Source organism: Anticarsia gemmatalis, chromosome Z (assembly GCF_050436995.1).
Source record: "Anticarsia gemmatalis isolate Benzon Research Colony breed Stoneville strain chromosome Z, ilAntGemm2 primary, whole genome shotgun sequence".
NCBI lineage: Eukaryota > Metazoa > Arthropoda > Insecta > Lepidoptera > Erebidae > Anticarsia > Anticarsia gemmatalis.
In genome coordinates this window covers 14551908-14571560 of record NC_134776.1, presented here as the reverse complement: position 1 = coordinate 14571560, position 19653 = coordinate 14551908, and the positions used below count along the sequence as shown (strand labels likewise).

The 19653-nt window shown below is 35.2% G+C and overlaps 1 protein-coding gene across 5 annotated transcripts; it reads right to left on the bottom strand.

Annotated features, from left to right (window-relative positions):
- Positions 1-220: 220 nt before the first annotated feature.
- DopEcR (G-protein coupled receptor DopEcR) lies at positions 221-19620 on the bottom strand. Of its 5 annotated transcripts, none has more exons than XM_076134825.1 (5): positions 19243-19620; positions 11938-12002; positions 11189-11384; positions 10175-10419; positions 221-8600 (listed from the first exon to the last, which is right to left on the bottom strand). In XM_076134825.1, the coding sequence occupies exons 3-5, from the start codon at positions 11364-11366 to the stop codon at positions 8004-8006; spliced, it is 1020 nt and encodes a 339-aa protein (XP_075990940.1). In that variant the 5' UTR covers positions 11367-11384; positions 11938-12002; positions 19243-19620; the 3' UTR covers positions 221-8003. The 5 variants fall into 5 exon arrangements, with proteins under 5 accessions (XP_075990940.1, XP_075990939.1, XP_075990936.1 ...); XM_076134824.1 differs by having other exon boundaries at positions 10163-10419; positions 11189-11368; positions 19243-19614; XM_076134821.1 differs by having other exon boundaries at positions 10163-10419; positions 19243-19613.
- Between the last annotated feature and the right edge of the window lie 33 nt (positions 19621-19653).

Genomic DNA, 19653 nt, shown 5'->3' with positions numbered 1-19653 from the left:
TGTCTTGTACGAAGGGTTCATGTGTAAGTATTGAGTGCCAGTTTCGCCACTTACTGAATATAGATAGAATAAAGATGAAGTGAATAAGAAAATTATTCTAATTTTCATTTGATTAATGGACCCAATATTTGAACATAAGTGGTGAAACTGGTACAAATTATTTAAGAAAGTAACAAGAGTAAGAAAATAAAAAAAATACAATAAAACACGAGTTGAGCTAATGATTTTAATAGTGACAACGAGAATGTTGAGACAAAACTTTAATTAAATGTATCCATTCTGATATATTAATATGTAATTATTAACAGTTTATAATCGTGACAAACATTTGTAGAGTATTTTTTTTCATAACATGTGCAAATATCTATTTATCTCTGGCCTACTGCATAGACAATCATTTAATAGAATATACTTTTACGATAAAGGGAACAGATATTTCGTGTCATCACTAACAAAACTTACTTCTAGTACAAAAAATAATTTATCTATAAACAAATTATTATTTTTATACATTAACTGACAATATTTAACAAGTATTAGGTAGTAAAATAAATGCTATATTTTGTTATATAACATAGCGCTGAAATTGACTAGGCTTAGAACTGGAGTACATTCGGACAACACAAAATATTATATTAGAGATTATTTGTGCTTGATATATTTACTAACTAATAAATGGAACATTTTAGTTATTCAATAAGATTAATACTTGCATTTATAGCAAGATTATCGAACACCGATTATTTAAAAATTAAGACATTTTCTTTGATATTTTAAATATTTTGGCGCAAATACAAAAAAGTAGTTAATTTGTAACTTTAGACGTCAAATTATTAGATTCATTTAACGAACTTGAACAGGATTCGTCAATGGAACTAATTTTGTATGACTCTTTCATTACTGAGTAGACAATATCATCAAACTGATAAGGAATAAGATAAGTTATGATAAGTACATTACATAGGTATTTAGAAATTTACATAAAAGGTAACAGTAGTGCTAAAAATCATTTATTACAAAGATAAACCCTTACAAAGAAAACACGGAAAATATAAAGCAATTTAACAAATTAAAAACAAAATTGATACCAATTAATTGCGTCAATCGAGACTTTTAATTACGTTGTCAACGTGGCGCAAACAACGCTTATTACGACAAAGTCAACTTTATGTTTTTAATTTACTTTGAAACTCGCGCTGTTTACTATAAATTTATAAAATAAATACTACGCTCGGTAGCGTGGACTAGACGTGGCACAGACGCCACTCTCATAGTACAGTCAATGGAGCAAGTTTCCTGGAAATTTACACGTAGTTCGGACTACTACGGCTGCGGGGAATCCTCTCTACGTAAATATAAACCAGGTTATGACGTACAACGACACTGACCGAATAAAATTGTGATGTGGCAACTTATTTATTATTTTTCTGTGATTGTTCTCCGAAATATTTTTGAGTTTATTTAGTCTTATGTTTATTATGAGTAACAATAGGTAGGTAGTAATTAGTCACTCATTGTTTCCAGATACAACTAACTATTCAAACTGTTTACTATAATGACATGATTGGCTATCAAAATTTCAGTTATAAAAGCCGTCCAATCTTTAGAAAATAAAATCATTTACCTACCAAGGATTTTAATCAAGTGTTCGTTATATAAGCTGACTAGTTCCCAAAAAGCGTTCAGGCTAACAAAGGGGAAATAACGAAGCAAGGTACACCCGATGGCCGGTGGTAAACGAACGAGTGGATTATGCGCACGTCAGCTCCCCAATTAAAACAGTACCGGCGAAGATTACCCGAGCAAAGCCTATACAACACGATACAGTTCTCTGAATAAAACATTATGGAAATTGTGTTTGGAAAAACGTTTAAGCTTACTAGAGATAGAATATCTACCTATCTTTCAATTTGTAGATAACATTTTAGACAAACGCAATGTTCTGACACCATTCGCTAACTAAGTTGCTAGTCTAGAAGTTACATTTTATCATCCCCAAGAGTAGTAGGTACACATTGTGACAAAGTTGAAACCCGACAGCCGTACCTTACTTATGCATATTACTACCAACATTGTGAGTTTTGCTAGAAATAGAACAGACGGTAACAAAGTTACACGTGTTCTTAAAATGACAATAGCGTAGCGCGATTTACATGACGCAGTTGATGATTAGGTGACTAGAGGCTGTCTGTCTACACCTTACAACACTTGAGATTAAACGTCCATCTTGCTTCCAAACAATACGTGTTAACGAGATACTAGGCCCGTATTGTCGATAACAGAATGCTCACAGCAAGAGCAGACAAGCTCTTCACAAATAATGAACGGTTGTTCGTTTCATTCACAACCATTACGGGATGGCACTTGTAATATCATTCGGAATCTTTCGAACACCACTGTTGAATTCAAACCCTCAACTTCGATTAAATTAACTATAAGTCAATTCAATAACAAGTTATCCTTATAAGAAAATAGTTTTAAGGACATAAAATTAGCTGTTGGCAGCATTTTGGACGATTCGTTAAAATATACAGAATAATACCTAACGAGATAGAAAGCACTTTATACAATTTTCCTTAACGGAAAAATATTTTATAGTAACACGGTGTCCGAATTGAGCTCCAGCTCTTATACAAATAAAAACTAACATCTTAACTACTAACAATAGGTGTCCTAGTGTGACTCAGCAACACAGCAAACAAAAATGGCCGACTTACATCTACATCTGATACTAAAACATATCGTGTACATTACAGTTTATTATTTGTATTAGTAAAAAGTAGCGATCATCATCGTCAAAACATCGATACAATTTCTCGTAATATATGTAAGTTGGTATCAAGTTGATAATATATTATTATTACAATAAGTATACATGTTATAAGTGTTATAGAAATTGTATCAGTCACGTGGAAAAATTGTGGTATTACAACTTACTATAAAATTTTTAATTACTGGAACTTTTAAGTGTCAATAACAATGTTTAAAGTTCCCGGTCGATTGGTCTACTTTACTGTCAGTTCTGAAGTTCCGAGCAGATCGACTTTAATAGACAAAGTTATTATAGTCTTCATAACAATATAAGTCGGTTGACTACTAATTACTAGGAACATTGCAATACCACAACCTCCACATTAAGCTTGAGACACATTTAAACATAGACACACAACTTGCAGAACTTATGTGGCACACGCTTTTGAACAGTACATTTAAATACACACATATTATAAGATAGATTCATAAGTGAAATGACTTCTATGACAATATTTTGTAATAGAATAATATCAAAATCGTCAACGGCGTCTACATCACGCCTCATCTTACACACTCCAAATACAGTTCAATATACACTCTAATAAAAATGTTTATTACTCAATTACACTTCATTTACATCTAGGTATAAATATTATATATTAAAATAAGTATAGTCTAAAAACTCATAAAACGTGTTCATTCATATAACATGAATGGCGTGTCTGAGCCCGCATGAATGAGAGGCGCGATGTATTAAATGTACATTGAATATCGCCGCCGTAACAACTATTTTATCTCTACGTAACCTAGTTTCTCGCCACGTGCTCCTCGCACAAAAGATCCCTAGTTTTATATTCAAGTTTGTTAGGCGAGTGAACGACCGCACTTACACCTAACACTACACATCATCTATTCTGCAATTTATTTACACATCCGCGATTATCCAACCTGTTATGTTTGTTCCATAATATTAACCACCCTGTTAAAGTAATGTCAATCGACATATCCATACTTAGATATTTTACATATCGCGTACTATCTAGGATTGTCACCTGTACACTATACCTAACAAATGTAATCAAATATATCAGAAGTATTTCTGAGACGTACCTACTAAAACAAGGCAGCGTCACAGTTAGCTTAGGTTGCGACGAAGCTTACTATTATAATACCTAAGTAATTCTATGAAAATCAGGCATCTATTCAAATAATAGTTTCTCTACGTAATATTGTGACAATCCTAGCCACCCTCACGTCACGCGCAGTGCTCGACGCTCATTGCTCGAGTAACCGCAAGTGATGGCTCTATACCTGTCATAACCTACTGACTTCCACGTGAAATAATCTATACATGCCAACTGTCAAACACACTGATCCTACGTAATTGATTGTTGTAGTATAGTTTACAGTTTAGATAAAATATAAAATTCAAAATACAAATAAATTAACCTGGACCGAATAAATATTTAAATATTTGTTTGCTAAATATTTTATTACAAAATTCACAATAAATAAAATTTGAAACTACATACTGCAATGTAGAGTTTCACTAACAAGTTGTAGTTTCGTTCACAACAAAGAAATATGAAAGGACATGACAACAAGACTCTCGGTTATCAGAGAACTTTGTTATTTCATACAGGAGTATGTTACTTTGTTGTTTGTACCGTTGTTAACAGATAGAAAATGCATCGCAAAGTAAAATGATACTCTTGAATATCGAAAATATAGAAACAAGAATGTAGAGCTAAATTTATAAATCCTTAGCAAAAATAACAACAGTGGAAGTAGTCGTGTGTATGGCCTAAATAGAGTTTATTTGCTTATGTTACACAGCATAAAAAAGAGAAAAAAGATTTTGATGAACCACTTTTCTCTCATATTCGGAATACTCGTAATAAACAAAGTTGCTGTTTATTTTTTAAGTTTTAAACAGCGTCTGCCTTTACTATAGGATAAAAATATTCGTTTCCTTCGCCATTGTAAGCGGCTTAAATACTTTTACAACACACCAACATGCTACATATATAACCGTATTTCGATGTGACGCTCTGCTAATACGAAACCTGCAATGCGGTTTTCTGAATTTGCATTATTATACAATAACATTTGAATAGTTAAACCAATATGCTAACAGAGACAACAGATTATGGCTAAGTGTATTTATTTACTCAAGTATCATAGACTGATTATATATTATTTTCGTCTATACATTTATCAGAGCAATGAACTAACATTTCATTGAATTATAGATAACATATATCTTTATTGAAATAGGAATAATAGACACGTTTTTATTTTACGCATTAGCTACAACTTGTCCACGAAACATTTATATCTCATCTATAAATTATTGCTAGCCGGATAAAATATTTATTTAATTATCTTTACTGTATTTATAAAATTAAGATAGTATTTATTTGATAGGTAACGTCATTGGAAAACACTCCGATTACTTGAAATACTAAATTGTTGTAAAAAGTATTCATATTCTTTACTATCATTATTTAGATACAATGAATAAACTGTCTTTTATTGATTAGTTAATAATATTGAACATTTGAATATCATTGAATATACCACAATGCTAAAAGCTTCAGCTAGTCATTAAATATCTGAACCACAGAAAACCTTTACTTGAAAACTGACGCTACCCAGATTATCAAATATGTCTAACACACAAAATGTTTCATAATAAGATATGTTGATACATATATTACTGTAAATACATCATATTATAAAGATACTATTGAATTATTTCTGATAAACATAATCCATAATACTATTTCAGTTAGTAAAACATATTTACTGCCTTAACTACATCCAAAACACATGTAAGAACTAGGAATTCTTTAAATAGCATTACATCTTCATATACGAGTATATCTACAACACGGAACATCAGAGGTTTTTTATATAGTATATCTTTTAATTCTATTGTCACTACATGAACTATCACAACATATATTGTTATTCGTAGGTGTTTTTAGAATATATTGAAATACACAGTACTCTGTAAGCGATACAGCGTAAAAGGCAGTGATGGCAAGTAATAGATAGTAGCTAGAATTATAATTAAAATTATCTTTATACATTTGAAACTATAAACTGAGGAATACACTAAACACAGCCTTTAATTTGAGAACGCATAAAACATTAATCTTAGAGCGAGATGCAGAAAGTAGAGAGACGCACAACAGTTGTTGAGAAAATCGATAAGAGAGACTTACAAGACTGAAAACAGGTAGAAGCGCGAGCCTTCGTGAAACATTTTGCAAATTTTGGGAGGGTCCGCTCTACCCGTGTCGGGTCTGTAGCGGATCCTACCCGGTAAACATCGACCAATCAATCTTTCATTTGGCAATAAAGCCTGCATACTCGCCCGCAGATACTTAGTTTTATACATGAACACAAAACAGCATACCAACAACTGCTCTATTGATCCACTACGTTTTTTAATATTAATTATTTATTAACTTAGACTATCTCATTATCTACGTACATCGATATCCATAAATTTACAATCCTTAACCCGCTGAATAACTAGCTTATTGAATTAATAATATTTAGATTTTATTCAAACAAATTCATTAAGATTACCTACATTAAAAATAACTAAAGAATTTTATTATCTGTTCTATCTAATTAACTCAAGGTATTGCAATAAAGAGTGTGCGTTTAAATGTAAATAACATTTGAACTTATCGCATACCTTTTTATGCCGGTAGCGCTAATATGCTGCTGCAATATTTGTTTTATTTTACATAAAAATAATTTTAAACCTAGCAGAAAATAAATATCAGCGATGTCGAACGTATTTCTACGAAACGACAACATAATATTTCGCCAATGCTGCCAATATGGCTGCATTTGACCTATTGAAATTTGGAAAATAAAATAAATTGTAATTGGCAAAGCCGTAAGACCAAAACCAGCTTCTGTCATAGTCATCGGTTTCATTAACACCCAATTAATACCACACAAGTATATAGAAGTCTAGTATAATACGACTGATATAATTTATTGTTTCTATTTCTATGATTTAAATGGAATTCAGATTAAAAATATCGCATTGTCTATTTTCTTTGGAGGAAGCAATTATTGGATCTATAGTATATTGACTTAATTATTGAGTATATTTTAAATATAGACATATTATAGAAAATAACAACAAATGGCAGTTATTAGTTGAAGTAAGTATAAGTATAGCTTTATCGTCGACCTACTCTTAGTTGAAAATCCTGCATTGTTCTTTGTCTTTGTAAGTAGTGCATTATATTTTGCGGTAGTCGGTCGGTAACAGCTTTCGTTGAGAAGAATGGCCTAGATTGTATTGTCTGACTTCATCTCAGCGTCTCGAGCATCGAATAAAAAGGCTGAATCGGATTGTGAGATCGCTCGGTTTATCCGAACGAGTATTGGAACACAACGAAATGTCTTCGACCGACAATACCGAGGAAGAGTTCATACTATAAGTACGAAAATGTTTGAAAAAACCATTTGATACAGTTTTGAATAGAGTTTACAATAATCACAATTCGTACATGTGGTAAACATACATTTAGATAGTTAGTCTCAAAATTTAATGCGAAGACGACAAAGACATCGAGATATTTCTTAATAAAACATTCTTAGTTACGAAACGATATAAACTGTGGCACTCCTACTTAATACATATAATTTACTATACTAGAAGAATTAGTCTAAATTACATTTAAACTTAAAACTACAAAATGCTTACATCTAGTGAATAATCATCGCGAAAATGATATGAAGTTATTGCAAAGGCAAAGTTTGTGAATAATCAAACACATTATTGTCAAATTATTATTAGGAATTAGAAATAGACATACGGAAAAGTCGTCGTTTAAACTAATCTATGATAGTTACTTAATATTTCCATATTCTCAAAGGATAGCTTAAAACCGGTGATTGATTATACCTATGTGAAGCTTAAAGTACAGGAATGACATCAGCAGTGATTTTATTGTTACATATATCATCGTAGGTATTACACTTTACAACACCCTAAATTTCACATCGAATTTACAACAACAAGAAGTCAAATTCAGGTTATTCACGTCACAGAATATTGATGGAGACATGTGACATACTACAATACATAAATAATCATGACGCGCCTACCGTCGGGCCAGGTATCTAAATCCAATATATCGGCTGGCCATCAATCTAGAACGCTCAACTGACTAACAACACCAAAGGATTTACATACCCGCCAAAAGGTGAACTCAGTCATCGTTGTCCATACCAATGAGCTCGGCTTGCAAACGCCCTTTGGTACGGCAACAGGCGGTCAAACACAGAATTCTAAGCGCGAGCCGGAATTGCGGACTGAACGATATCAAGATAACAATCTTCCAAAAAGAATTTAAGATGCCTAGCCATACCACACCGAAGTGGAGCATAGGAACCTTTATTTCCTGATCGGTGAAGAATTCGTAGAGTTTGACGCACATGTAAGGAGCCCAACTGAGCCAGAACGCAGTGACGAGGATGAAGCTCATCCAGTGGCTCGGGTTGGCGAGGTTCTCCGCGAGCGCCGTCGCGTACTCCTTGTCGTGTATGGGCGCGCCGCTGTTCAACTTACGCTTCATCGAGAAGATGTAGAAGTAGTTGTACACGATGGATATAACGCTAGGTCCGAGCACGAGGATGCCGAGGGTCGCCGTGTACGCGTAAGTAGTTCCCCAGTCGAGCATACAGATGAACGTCTCCTTGTCAAAGTTGGCATCCTTTTTATATCCGAGTAGAGGAGGACAACATAGCATAGCGGCAGATATCCAAGTAAAAACCATCCAACATTGACTTCTGGTGCGCGTTTGTACCTGGTCCATGTATATGTTATTAATAACTTACAACAAACAGTTTTGCCTACCCCTATCCAAATTCACATTGCATTTTAGAGAATACTTTCTGATATTTCAATAATTTCTTAGAAGTTAATTGATAAATTCTTGAAAGATATAATAGATATTATAGTAGACTATATCTATTAAGAATGTTCATGCTCAAAGATTAACAAGGAGGAGATACGTATTTACCATCGGCTTCGTAACAAGTGTTTCATATTTGACAAAATGTTTCGGTTTTAGAAAATATCGCTATGATCGTGATATCCAATTGAGGGAAGGATACAAAATAATTACGCAAATATTAGTACATTGCAGGCTTATCAAAAGGCAAAGTCTAAAAGTGCATGCGAATTTAGTATTGTTATCATAGCAATAGAGACTATTTTCTACAAGGAAAACTCGGTTACCGATTTCGTATTTAAAATATTATAAAATTAACTTTATCATTGAAAAGATAAAACAATATTTTCGCCGTCATTTTGTCAAATATGTAAAGGAATAGGAAAATAAAGTAAAGTAAGACGTTGAGAGAAAATGCCAATTTCATCTCAACTCTTTCTACAATTATAAACAGGATCTCAACATATTTCAGAAATACAGTTGAGATAACTTAAAGAATAGTTGTTGAGTGGATTGTTGATGAATTGTTGTTCACTAGAGTAGATACTTGTAGTAACGTTTTGTTTCACAATTACTATCAAGCACCATAACAGCACATAAATATCATTTTCGCATGAGTTTAATTATTAAAACAAGAAGACCACTTTACTATTCTTCAATTAATTCCATTTAATTGCCGACTTTTATACTAATATGTTCCTAGATTCATGTGTATGTGAATTATATTATTATGTAACGATTTCAAAATCACTTTATTTAAGAACAATAAGTCAAAATCTTATTATAGTTCTTGAGTTAATACGAAATATCAACGTGATTCTGATAAATGGACTGGAATAAAATGCTTAATATGCGGCGCGTCTCTTTAATCAAGTAAATTGAATTAAATTGTGTTTATACTAATAAATTAAATGGAAAACAATGAGCTATTAATAACTCAGAAAAGGAGATTAAGTATGCATTATCTTATTAATTCCATATAAGTATAAACGTACAGTGAAATCAGTGGAAGTAATGTCAATCATTCATTTAATTCTTTGTTCCCATTCAGACTCGTTTCCAGAACCCAATTTGAGAGTTCACATTAAATCAGCACATTGGCCTGAACTTTATGTACCCAGTTAATAGTGGCTACAGCAGTAAAATAAATTTGGGTCAACGTCGACGGACTCCCACTCAAAAGTTTTATACTTGTTATTTTTCCGATGGTAAATAGCATAAATAGAGTATCAACGGATATTGAAAATTTACGAAAAATTCAAAGATAAGAATAGAAGGAAAAAGTCGCATCAATTCTATTCAGTGTAGGAAAGGTAGCTTTAACAATATATATCGCAATGAGCAATCTCTAAATGCAAATGCTTATTTATAAAATGCAAGCTGCTAACAAAAAAAATATTGAAAAAGATAACTACCGTCGCACTAACCGTCTCATATCGGAGAGGCTTTCTGACGGCAAGATAACGGTCAACCGATATCCACATGAATGTGTAGACTGAGACGGACCATAGAGTCACTTCGACATATCCTGCCAGTCGGCACATTAGGTCTCCGAACATCCATCGGCCAGTGATCGCCGGGTACACAGACAGTGGTACCACGAATAATCCACATAATAGGTCCGCCACGGCCAGGGACAGGAGGTAGTAGTTGATCACTTCGTTCGATAGCCCTGCAGAATTATAAACAAAACAATATTAGAATGTGCTACCCTTGATATAGCGCAAAAGTTTTAGAAGTACAATAAAACTTAAATATCTTTTTAATATATAATATTAATAATAATATTTCAAAAGATGAAGTAGATTATTTTTCAGAAAAGTAAAAAGCGTTTAAAATGTTCCAATGATGAGGTAAAACACATGACAAATATTCGCCAGGTGTTTAGAATGTAATAATATCAGTTAGAAGTAGTTCAATGGAAGTATACACTCGGCCACTATGATACCAGTTTGAGTGAAACCTGAATAGTTCAGTGGCTTATCCACTTCAGCGCGGATTAAATTTCCTACGGATAACTACTAAAAGCGATTACGGATCGGTTTGCTACCTTTGCTTTTAGCACAAGGTCTAGTAGTAATTAATAAAAATGCTTGAGAAAATACCCAACAATAACAAAAGTAAAGCATAGAGAACATCAGCAATGTCCTCCTAGCCGATATCCGGCTACAGCGGCCAATTGAAACCAGCAAATGGTGCAGGATAGATAACCAATACGAGCATTGAGGGGTCATGGCGGTCTACCACCTCAACTTACTAATTCAGGACAATCTCTAAAAGATTCTTTACAGTAAATCTTAGAAACAGCGTTTTGGCTTGACCCAGAATTCGAAACTCAGATCTCTGCACGGTAGTCGCATACGGTACTGTTTCGGTACCGACCGCGCTGCAGAGGCATAGCGGGCAATGTCAATAAAAGATAATGCTGTATATAAACGTACCTTTGAAATTGAGGAAAGCCGCAATGATAAGTAGATTGGAGACGACGATGGCGACTCCCATGACTGCGATGACGGCTGCTTGCGTGAGCGACTCGAAGTTGGCGAGCGGGCTGTCCGTCACGCTCACCTCCCCTGCGCTGGCCGCTCCGCCGCGAGCACTCATCATTTTAGCTGGCATACCTTCACACACAAAACACTACTCTCCATTTTACATTAAGCATATTAAAACAAATTGTTAACAGTATCATTGTATGCTAAAGATTTCCACGCATCGCGTTCGTTTCAGATCAGCAACTTCAACTAAATGTAATTGCTAATATTTGAAGAACACCACTGTGTTCACATCGTAGGAAAATCTCATAAGTATGTTGCTAATAAACAACAAGCGCTAATTAAAGCTTTCTGTATTAACTGCTTCATAAAGCTAATGATACATTTGTAAAGAATTCTGATCATCTAACGTTAATTGAATATCACAGTCGGACTTGTATCGAATGTTCCATCTCGTCCCAACACTAACAACAGATGAAAATCTATTTTAAATTCGATTTCACTAATGTCCGAATAAAATGGAGGTCAGTTCATACTCATATAAATTGGAAATAGGTTAGGTTATACCCCAATTTCAATTTAAATTTGGAGCAGAAAAGGGTATGAATCATTGGGGATAGAATTTTATACTGGTCCATAAATAAACTGTTAATTCTTAATGCCAATGCATTTGTGTTAGACATACAAATGTGACTCACCTTTAACTTTGACCGCGATTAGATTTGGGCCGGACAAAATTCAACATATTTTATATCAGATTCATCTGTTGACAAAAACAATGCATTAATAAATTAGTTTAAGTATATTAAATACATCAACACTTCGTTGCCCGGCGACAAAGTAGTCGTGACATGGTGGCATTACCGGTCATTACACTTTCTGAGAACTCCATGAGAATTCCTAATAAGTAGTTAGAAAAATGAAACGTTCGAAAACAGCTAGATTCAACCACAATGTTTTAACTTCTTCTAGCCAGTTTCACGGTTTTTGGATAAGTATCGTTTGAATTTTTACTTACGTGTCCTTGGGCATTATTTTATCTTGTCTTCATTTTGTTTATAGGCCCAATTAGTACGTGGCAATGCCAAAATTGCCACATAATGCAAAATTTAAGATACGGAATCTTACATTTTGCATTTGTGGCTAGTTTTAGCATATAGTCTTAGTTAAAAGCAGTATAGAAAGTATTTTTTTATAGATAGATGATTCTTAATCGCTCACATGGCACCCCTTCCATTACACACGGTAACTTGTTTAATAGAGCTTCATTAGATCGACGCTGCGGGAGACAACGCTCGTGTAATCCGATTTTTCTAACTGAACGAGTGTCAACGGAAAAATTCTGTCTGAAATGCTGCAGAGAATATTCAATTGACATGTCACATCGAAAAACACATAATTGGCAGTCCCATTTTTTCGATTGTTTTGATTTTTTGTCATTGTATTCGCTGTTCATTGTCCAAAACATACCTACTGTAACAATCATAAGTTAAAACTTGTGATTGGCCGTCTTCTACTGTTACTTATGCATTGGGGTGTCAAATCAGAGAGCTATGCTGCGCTGTGCTATGTTTGGTCAACTCGCTCTAATATTTTAATGAGAATACAAACAAACCATGCTGTGCTGCGTTGTGTGAGGCTAAGCTCTGTTTAAAGCCACATCGAGCACAAACATAGCACAGCGCAGCGTAGCTCGATGTTGATTTCTCACCCTTATTGTGTCAGCTGTAAGTTTTCTAAAAATGTACAAAATAAAATAATATCATGCCTGTTATGCCCGAAGGTGTATGTAACGGTGTATGCTATATCCGCATCTCGCCATTAACAATGTCAGTCCTGCCTATATAATGGGGGCGAGCCTGTTGTCATATACCGGGTACGTTTTCTAGCTACGGGCACGCCATCTAACTCCGGGCACGCCATCTTACTCCGGGCTATTGTTATTCTTATATAAATTAGAAAAAGACATATTATAATACCGTGCCCAACACGGGAATCTTATCCGGGACCTCATGATTAGCAGATGCTATCGACCACGCCACAAAAGCAGTTGTCATTGTAGTCGTTATTAACGCTCATTTTGCACTAATGTTCAAAGAGCCAATGATATTAAGTAACCAATAATACTACAAAGTGCAACGGCCTAAACTTTTAAGAAAACTTCATTTGTTGGCTGTGTCTAAACTAAGACTTAATGTATTGGATACAGTCTGGCCTATTTCGTCGGGTCGGTCGTCGACTCCACCTCTGACCCGACGAACAATCTATTTTAAAGTACTACACTTTCACTGCTACTATTGCGATTTTTCCACACAGTCTCAGTTATATTTAGACCATAGTACTCGGAGAAGTTTCGCCGGTTGTTTTAAACTTCGGCTGTCCAGAAATACGATTTGAAATGAATACCGTACTTATAGGAGAAATATAGGCTTCTCTAGTTTAATAAATGCTAATCTTCTTCTAATTACACCAACAGTAATTGATCAAGCAAACAACTTATCACGAGTGCAAAAAAAAATTGTAGCATTGAATTCCGATAAAGAAATCATAAATCAATTCTACACATGAGTCTCATAAACTTAATAATTAATTTGTTCCTACTATCATTATAGCTCATTGTAGGGAATACCTTGAATCGTTGAGGTTTTCGTATAAAATCTCCGCTGCACGCTATTCCGAGAATACAATTTAGTTCCATATTTACACGTGTCGAAGATATCCGCGCTATGTGCGAGAGGTTCAAGCGTGAAGGGTCAATGTTACGGCCACTATCTAGTTTACAATTTACTTGCTTTATGCAAAACACATTCATTCAACTAGCCAGTATTTAAATCGTTGGATAATATATTAAGATAATAACTTTTATAAGCGATAACTAAATAGTTGATTAGGATGTTGTCATTTTAATTAGGCCTCAAACTATCTGTCACTGAAAAGAATTTAACGGGTGATTCCTACCTTACACCACTTTTATTAATCAGATAGTTAGATTCCAGATTTATATTGCTTCTGCCAAAACTATCTTCATTGTAAAAAATCTCACTAGCAGCATTATTATTTTAGCAGACTCTACAACTCTTCATTGTGAAAACATACCAACGATGTATTGTATAGACACGAAGCGCCATTATCCACAAACTTGTACACAAACAAGAAACATCTAATTTAAACGTGTCGGAATACTGGAAATTCTCCACTCATGTAAAAAGAGTAACAAAACACTACAGCGACACTGTGAAAAAACCTTTTCCATTGCAATTCAAATGAACGCGTCACTGAAGAGGCAGATGAGAACCTCTACGGACTGCCTACGCCGTAGTCGAGTGCCGGGTACTACGTCGTAGATGTAAATGTAAAGTCGGGAAACTCAGTGCTACTGGCAGCTGCAACGCGCACAATGCTAATGGTCCCTTTCAAATGAATTCTTTTGTTTGCCACGGTTATTCTCAACTATTAAACAAAGAAATCTGATTTAAAATTATTTCTTGAATGGCAGTCGAGTTTCTTTTATGCCCAATATGCATTTAATAAAATACCATCTTATTTTTAAATTTTACGCGTATTAGTATGTTCATAATACTTCAGTGAATAAAGGCTTCAGTTAATAACTCAACATAAAGTATCATAAAATGCACTAAGAATTTTTGGTGAGTATTTTAAGTCTATATTTATCCTTAACTAATCTTGGTACAAAACTGCTGCAAAAATGAGATGTTCACAGAAATAACTACAAAATATCTGCTTCGAGTGTTGAGAGCTGAAATCAACACTATAAGAAATTCACATACGGGCGCAAAATCACATAAAACCCAATTTAACTTGGAAGAGATCTCAGAATCCCAATTTAACCGATTCGTTGCGGATGGCACGACAGGCGTGCCATTCAATTCTTTTATATAAGGCGTATGACACGAGAGGCGTGTCTTTTTTAAATATCATATAACTCGCTCAAATTGAGTCATCAACTTCTATGGCGGTTGGCCCGACAGGCGTGTCACGAAATATTTGTTTGCCGCCACAGCTAGAAGTTTACGAAAACGCAAGTCGCAACGAATCGGTTAAGCAAACTAATATTTTTATGAACAATAAAAAATATTTGTGGATCGCACAAATAATTGCTCCGCGTGGCAATCGAACCCACGATCTCCCTACGCAAAGGTAGCGGCATGGCGACCTAAACCACTGCGCCACGGAAGCAGTCACAATATATAATTATTACAGAATATTGAGATGAATCGCCAAACAGTACACATTAACTTAGCTAATAAGTACTAAACTTTACTACGAATATAGTATTCAGTAGTTGAACATTTACAGCTTGACCTGCATCTGTCATGAGCACCCGTATACGTAATTACAACTGTGTTAACCCAAATTCAAATACTGAATAGGTCAAACATCAATTTACTTGTAAATAACTTAATAAATCAAGGCATTATTTATCAGCAGATTTGTTGTGATTCATGCTGATTTGTAGCGAAATTTCCAAGTAATTTGACTGTACAGTACTGGTTTTGGGCGCTTTTCCCATAATGAGAGAGAGGGAAGTCCTTACGTTCATGTTTATATTTAAAAAAGGTCAGTCCCGCACTAAGAATTGCACTTGTGTCGCGAGGACTTTTTACAAACGTCCAAACAACAGACACGAAGTACAACCAGACCCGAAACAACTATTTGTGGATCGCACAAATATTTGTTCCATGTGAGAATCGAATCCACGACCTCTCAAGGCACTGGTAGTGGCGAGGTGACCACCTTAATCATTGCGCCATGGAAGCCGTCATTCACTACGATGATAAGCTGGTTAAAGATTCAGTTAGCATAGTTAGCAGTGTTCAGATTGGAGACAACGCTGTCGAAATGAAACTTTAGGACTTCACTTGCAATGAGCGGGTTGAGGGATTTGCTGACATAATGTGGATTACAGCCTTTGTGTGACAGTTATGATTATAACAAAGTCACTATCCGTAATATTTCAATGCAGCTTAATATTAGGTCGGGGAAAAAGTCTTTTCGCATTATGGTATGTATGAACTTTTTTTCGTACTACTTTTATTTGTACTTTGATTCAATAAACTATTTCAGATAAGAAACCATTTATCAATGCGTAAGGACTGTTACCCCCTCGTGGCATTTTGAACAGCTACAAACAGGTAATAGCCACTTTGAAAAGTCAGAGTTCGAACCCGCGACGCCCACGCAACAAAGTGAAAGAGCTGACCTTTGACTATGGTTTCACTGCTATCAGTTAGTAGGAAACAGACCACGCTATTTTAAGACATGGCTTTACGAATAATTTATCTAACATTTTTAAATGCAGTGATTTCTATTTTAAGCAGTCTCAATGGCAATTTTATGCCCTATGTTCTGCCTATAATCTGACCACGTCCTTCGAAACTGTAATAAAGCAGTAATCTATTACTATACATGCATTATTTTCAACACACAAGTAACATAGTATACAAGGTGTAGTGTCAGGTGCATACGCTGCTCGCTGCCCACTGCTCACCTTGGCACAGTACGTGCTCCAGTCCCGAGGTTATCAAAGTTAATAATACAACTACTCAAGTACCATCGTTATTCAATTACGCTTTTGCAAGCCAGCGTCCTCCACATCAATTGAAAAAGAATTGTACTACATTTATTTTCCCTCGAAGGTTTCTGAGACCTTTTTTATTTTATTCGCTCGTGTGTGCAACTAACAAAGCGTTCTTATTTAGAGAAATTATCTCGGCTCATTTTCTCTAAGTGGAATCCGTTCGTCTGGATGGCATTGAGCACGAGTCTCTTATTTAGTGCCAGCCAAGTACCTATCTGCTGTATTTTGTTTCCATAATATCAATATTTAGGCCTGAAATGAACTTCTGTATACCACAAGTTCAATAGATACTTAAAATACTTCCAAAATCTTTAAACTTTCTCAACCTATGATTATCATGTTATAATTTTTGGAAAGAAATATCATTTATACCGCATATAAGTAGGTATAACTTAGGCAGAAAGTATGTATCTGTCAGCATTAGTTAAAGAACCATTACCGATTTCATCAATAAATTCTACCCCTTTTTTGTCACCATTCTATTTAACTGAGTACCAAAATACTAGCGAAACACATTCCTCGATTACCCAACAGATGCTGAATGAATCATGTAATATACCGTCAACGTGGTAAGATAATATCAAAACATAAACATTACTCGGAATCAAAGATGTGAACGACTTGCGTTGGCCGCACATACAAAACAAACGTGTTCGTTTACTAATAATCGTACATTTGCGCGCCTAAGTTCATCATAAGAGGTTATTGTTGTTTATATTTGCTTTATGCAACTGTCCTCATGTTTTCTTTAAAATCTTAAAAAATGCTTCCTCTAATGCGAACTTTGTTCAACGGTATACTCAATAAACCACAGAACGCTTTGTCTACTTAACTTGAAACAACGTCACAACTGTCAAAATGCTTAATTAATTCGTATCATTTCAATTAAATAGGTACGAATCTATTAGTAATCTTACCAAGCTATTAATTTCGTAGCAATTTCGTAGAAAGCGTGCTACGCCACTAGCTACGAATCGCCGTTACCAGATCGATACTACGGGAGATCGGTATACTAGTAATTATATAGTTCACCGTTAGAGATCGAAGGTCAAGCACAAAGTGCAATACGCCTACTCAATGCCGCCGGTGCAATAGACTCACAACACGTGAAAGCTACTCGATTAATTACGCGAGTTAAACAAACACAGGACGAAGTAATTACTACAATCATTACGTTAAAATACAACAGTTTTATAACTGTGTTATGACATTTCGATGAACTTTAACACTCATAAACACCAATATTTTCTAATATTTCGACATATTTTGTATAGCTCATGTCTGTTTATAAATTTAATCTATGTCCCAACTAAAATTGGTTAGCACAAAGCCTGCCTGACTACAAAAATATTAGACGCTATAAAAAGAATGCACTTACAGTAATTGCACGTGACCTTCAAAATACAGAGAGCGCTGTCCTTCACTGAACTACAACACTATTCATGAAAACTGATGCACTGAATCAATGTATTTTGTGTGAGGTACGAGGTGAAAGTGAAGCGGGAGCAGGCAGAGAGGGAGGTATTATTGTCCGGGAGGGAAGCGCGGGGCGCGCGGCATTCAGAAGTCAAGGTCGACTCGTGGGAGCTTCGCTGGCGGCCGGGCGCTCCAAGGTCGCCTAGTACCCCTCCGCCCCTTGCCGCTCGCACAATCGATACCGAATTATAAACGCAATACACACCGCTCGCGCGTACAGACACACGTATACCGAATAATAAGCTTGAAGATATTTTGTCCCATAAACATTTACCCCACGCGTCGTTTTAAAAGACAGAATAGTAAAATTCTTAGACGAAAATAAAATGAAATATTCAAGAGTACCTACCCCATACATTGATTAAAAATACGAAGAATAGATTTAAAATACGAAGGCAACGCGATGCCTATTATTATTGAAATAAGAATTATCTTAGCTCAAATATTCAGCCATTAAGTCCATAAAATACGTACACTATGCCTCATTAACTCCCATTATGTACAAAACAATATGTCCAACATGTAAAATATAAATAACATACAATATTATTACACAAAAACAAAATGGTAATAGCAGCCACGCAAGAAAATAAAATGTAGAAACACGCAAGCGTTCCCCACAATAATATGTGAGGACAAATAGACACATACTTGTATAAATTATTATTATAATATGCACAGCATTAACAGAAGATACAAAATATACAACCACCTTAAAATTTCAACCTAGTCACATCTTGCAAGAATAAAAAAACTGAAAAAATAAATATCATAGGAAGCGACTCGCTGTAAACAGTATACTACCTGCCTACCGCCATAGAAATAAGGCGTGTTATTCTCAGAGGTGAGTATGGAATATCGTAAATTGTTAATTAATTGACCACTCTCAGTAGACGAAAATGTGTTTTTTTATAAAATATATACTTACTTTATTTATTTTTGTAATATTTTTCAACGGCATTCATGAAGGTGCGGGTCTGTGTGAGAGAGGCGCGTCGCTCGCGTCTTCACTCGGCAGGGTTGCGAACGTTCTAACTCTACGATCGTGAACGCTTATATTCAGGCGCGCTTTGGTCGCTTGTGACAACCGCGGCAACTCTCACACGACTGTTACACTGCACAGTGCGGAGTCGGCGACGGCGCGCGCACCCCCCGCGTCCATGCCGTCACATCCCCTAACCAACCTCTTTACCATCGATTCTCCGTTTAGGCACTTTTTACCCCCAAAACCAAAGCTTAGTGAACGAATTGGGGCACTTGGAATTCGGACGAACTCCTCAAAAAAAATTGTAGTTGTACGACGCCGGAATGGCGGAGCGCCGTGCCGGACAATGCGGCG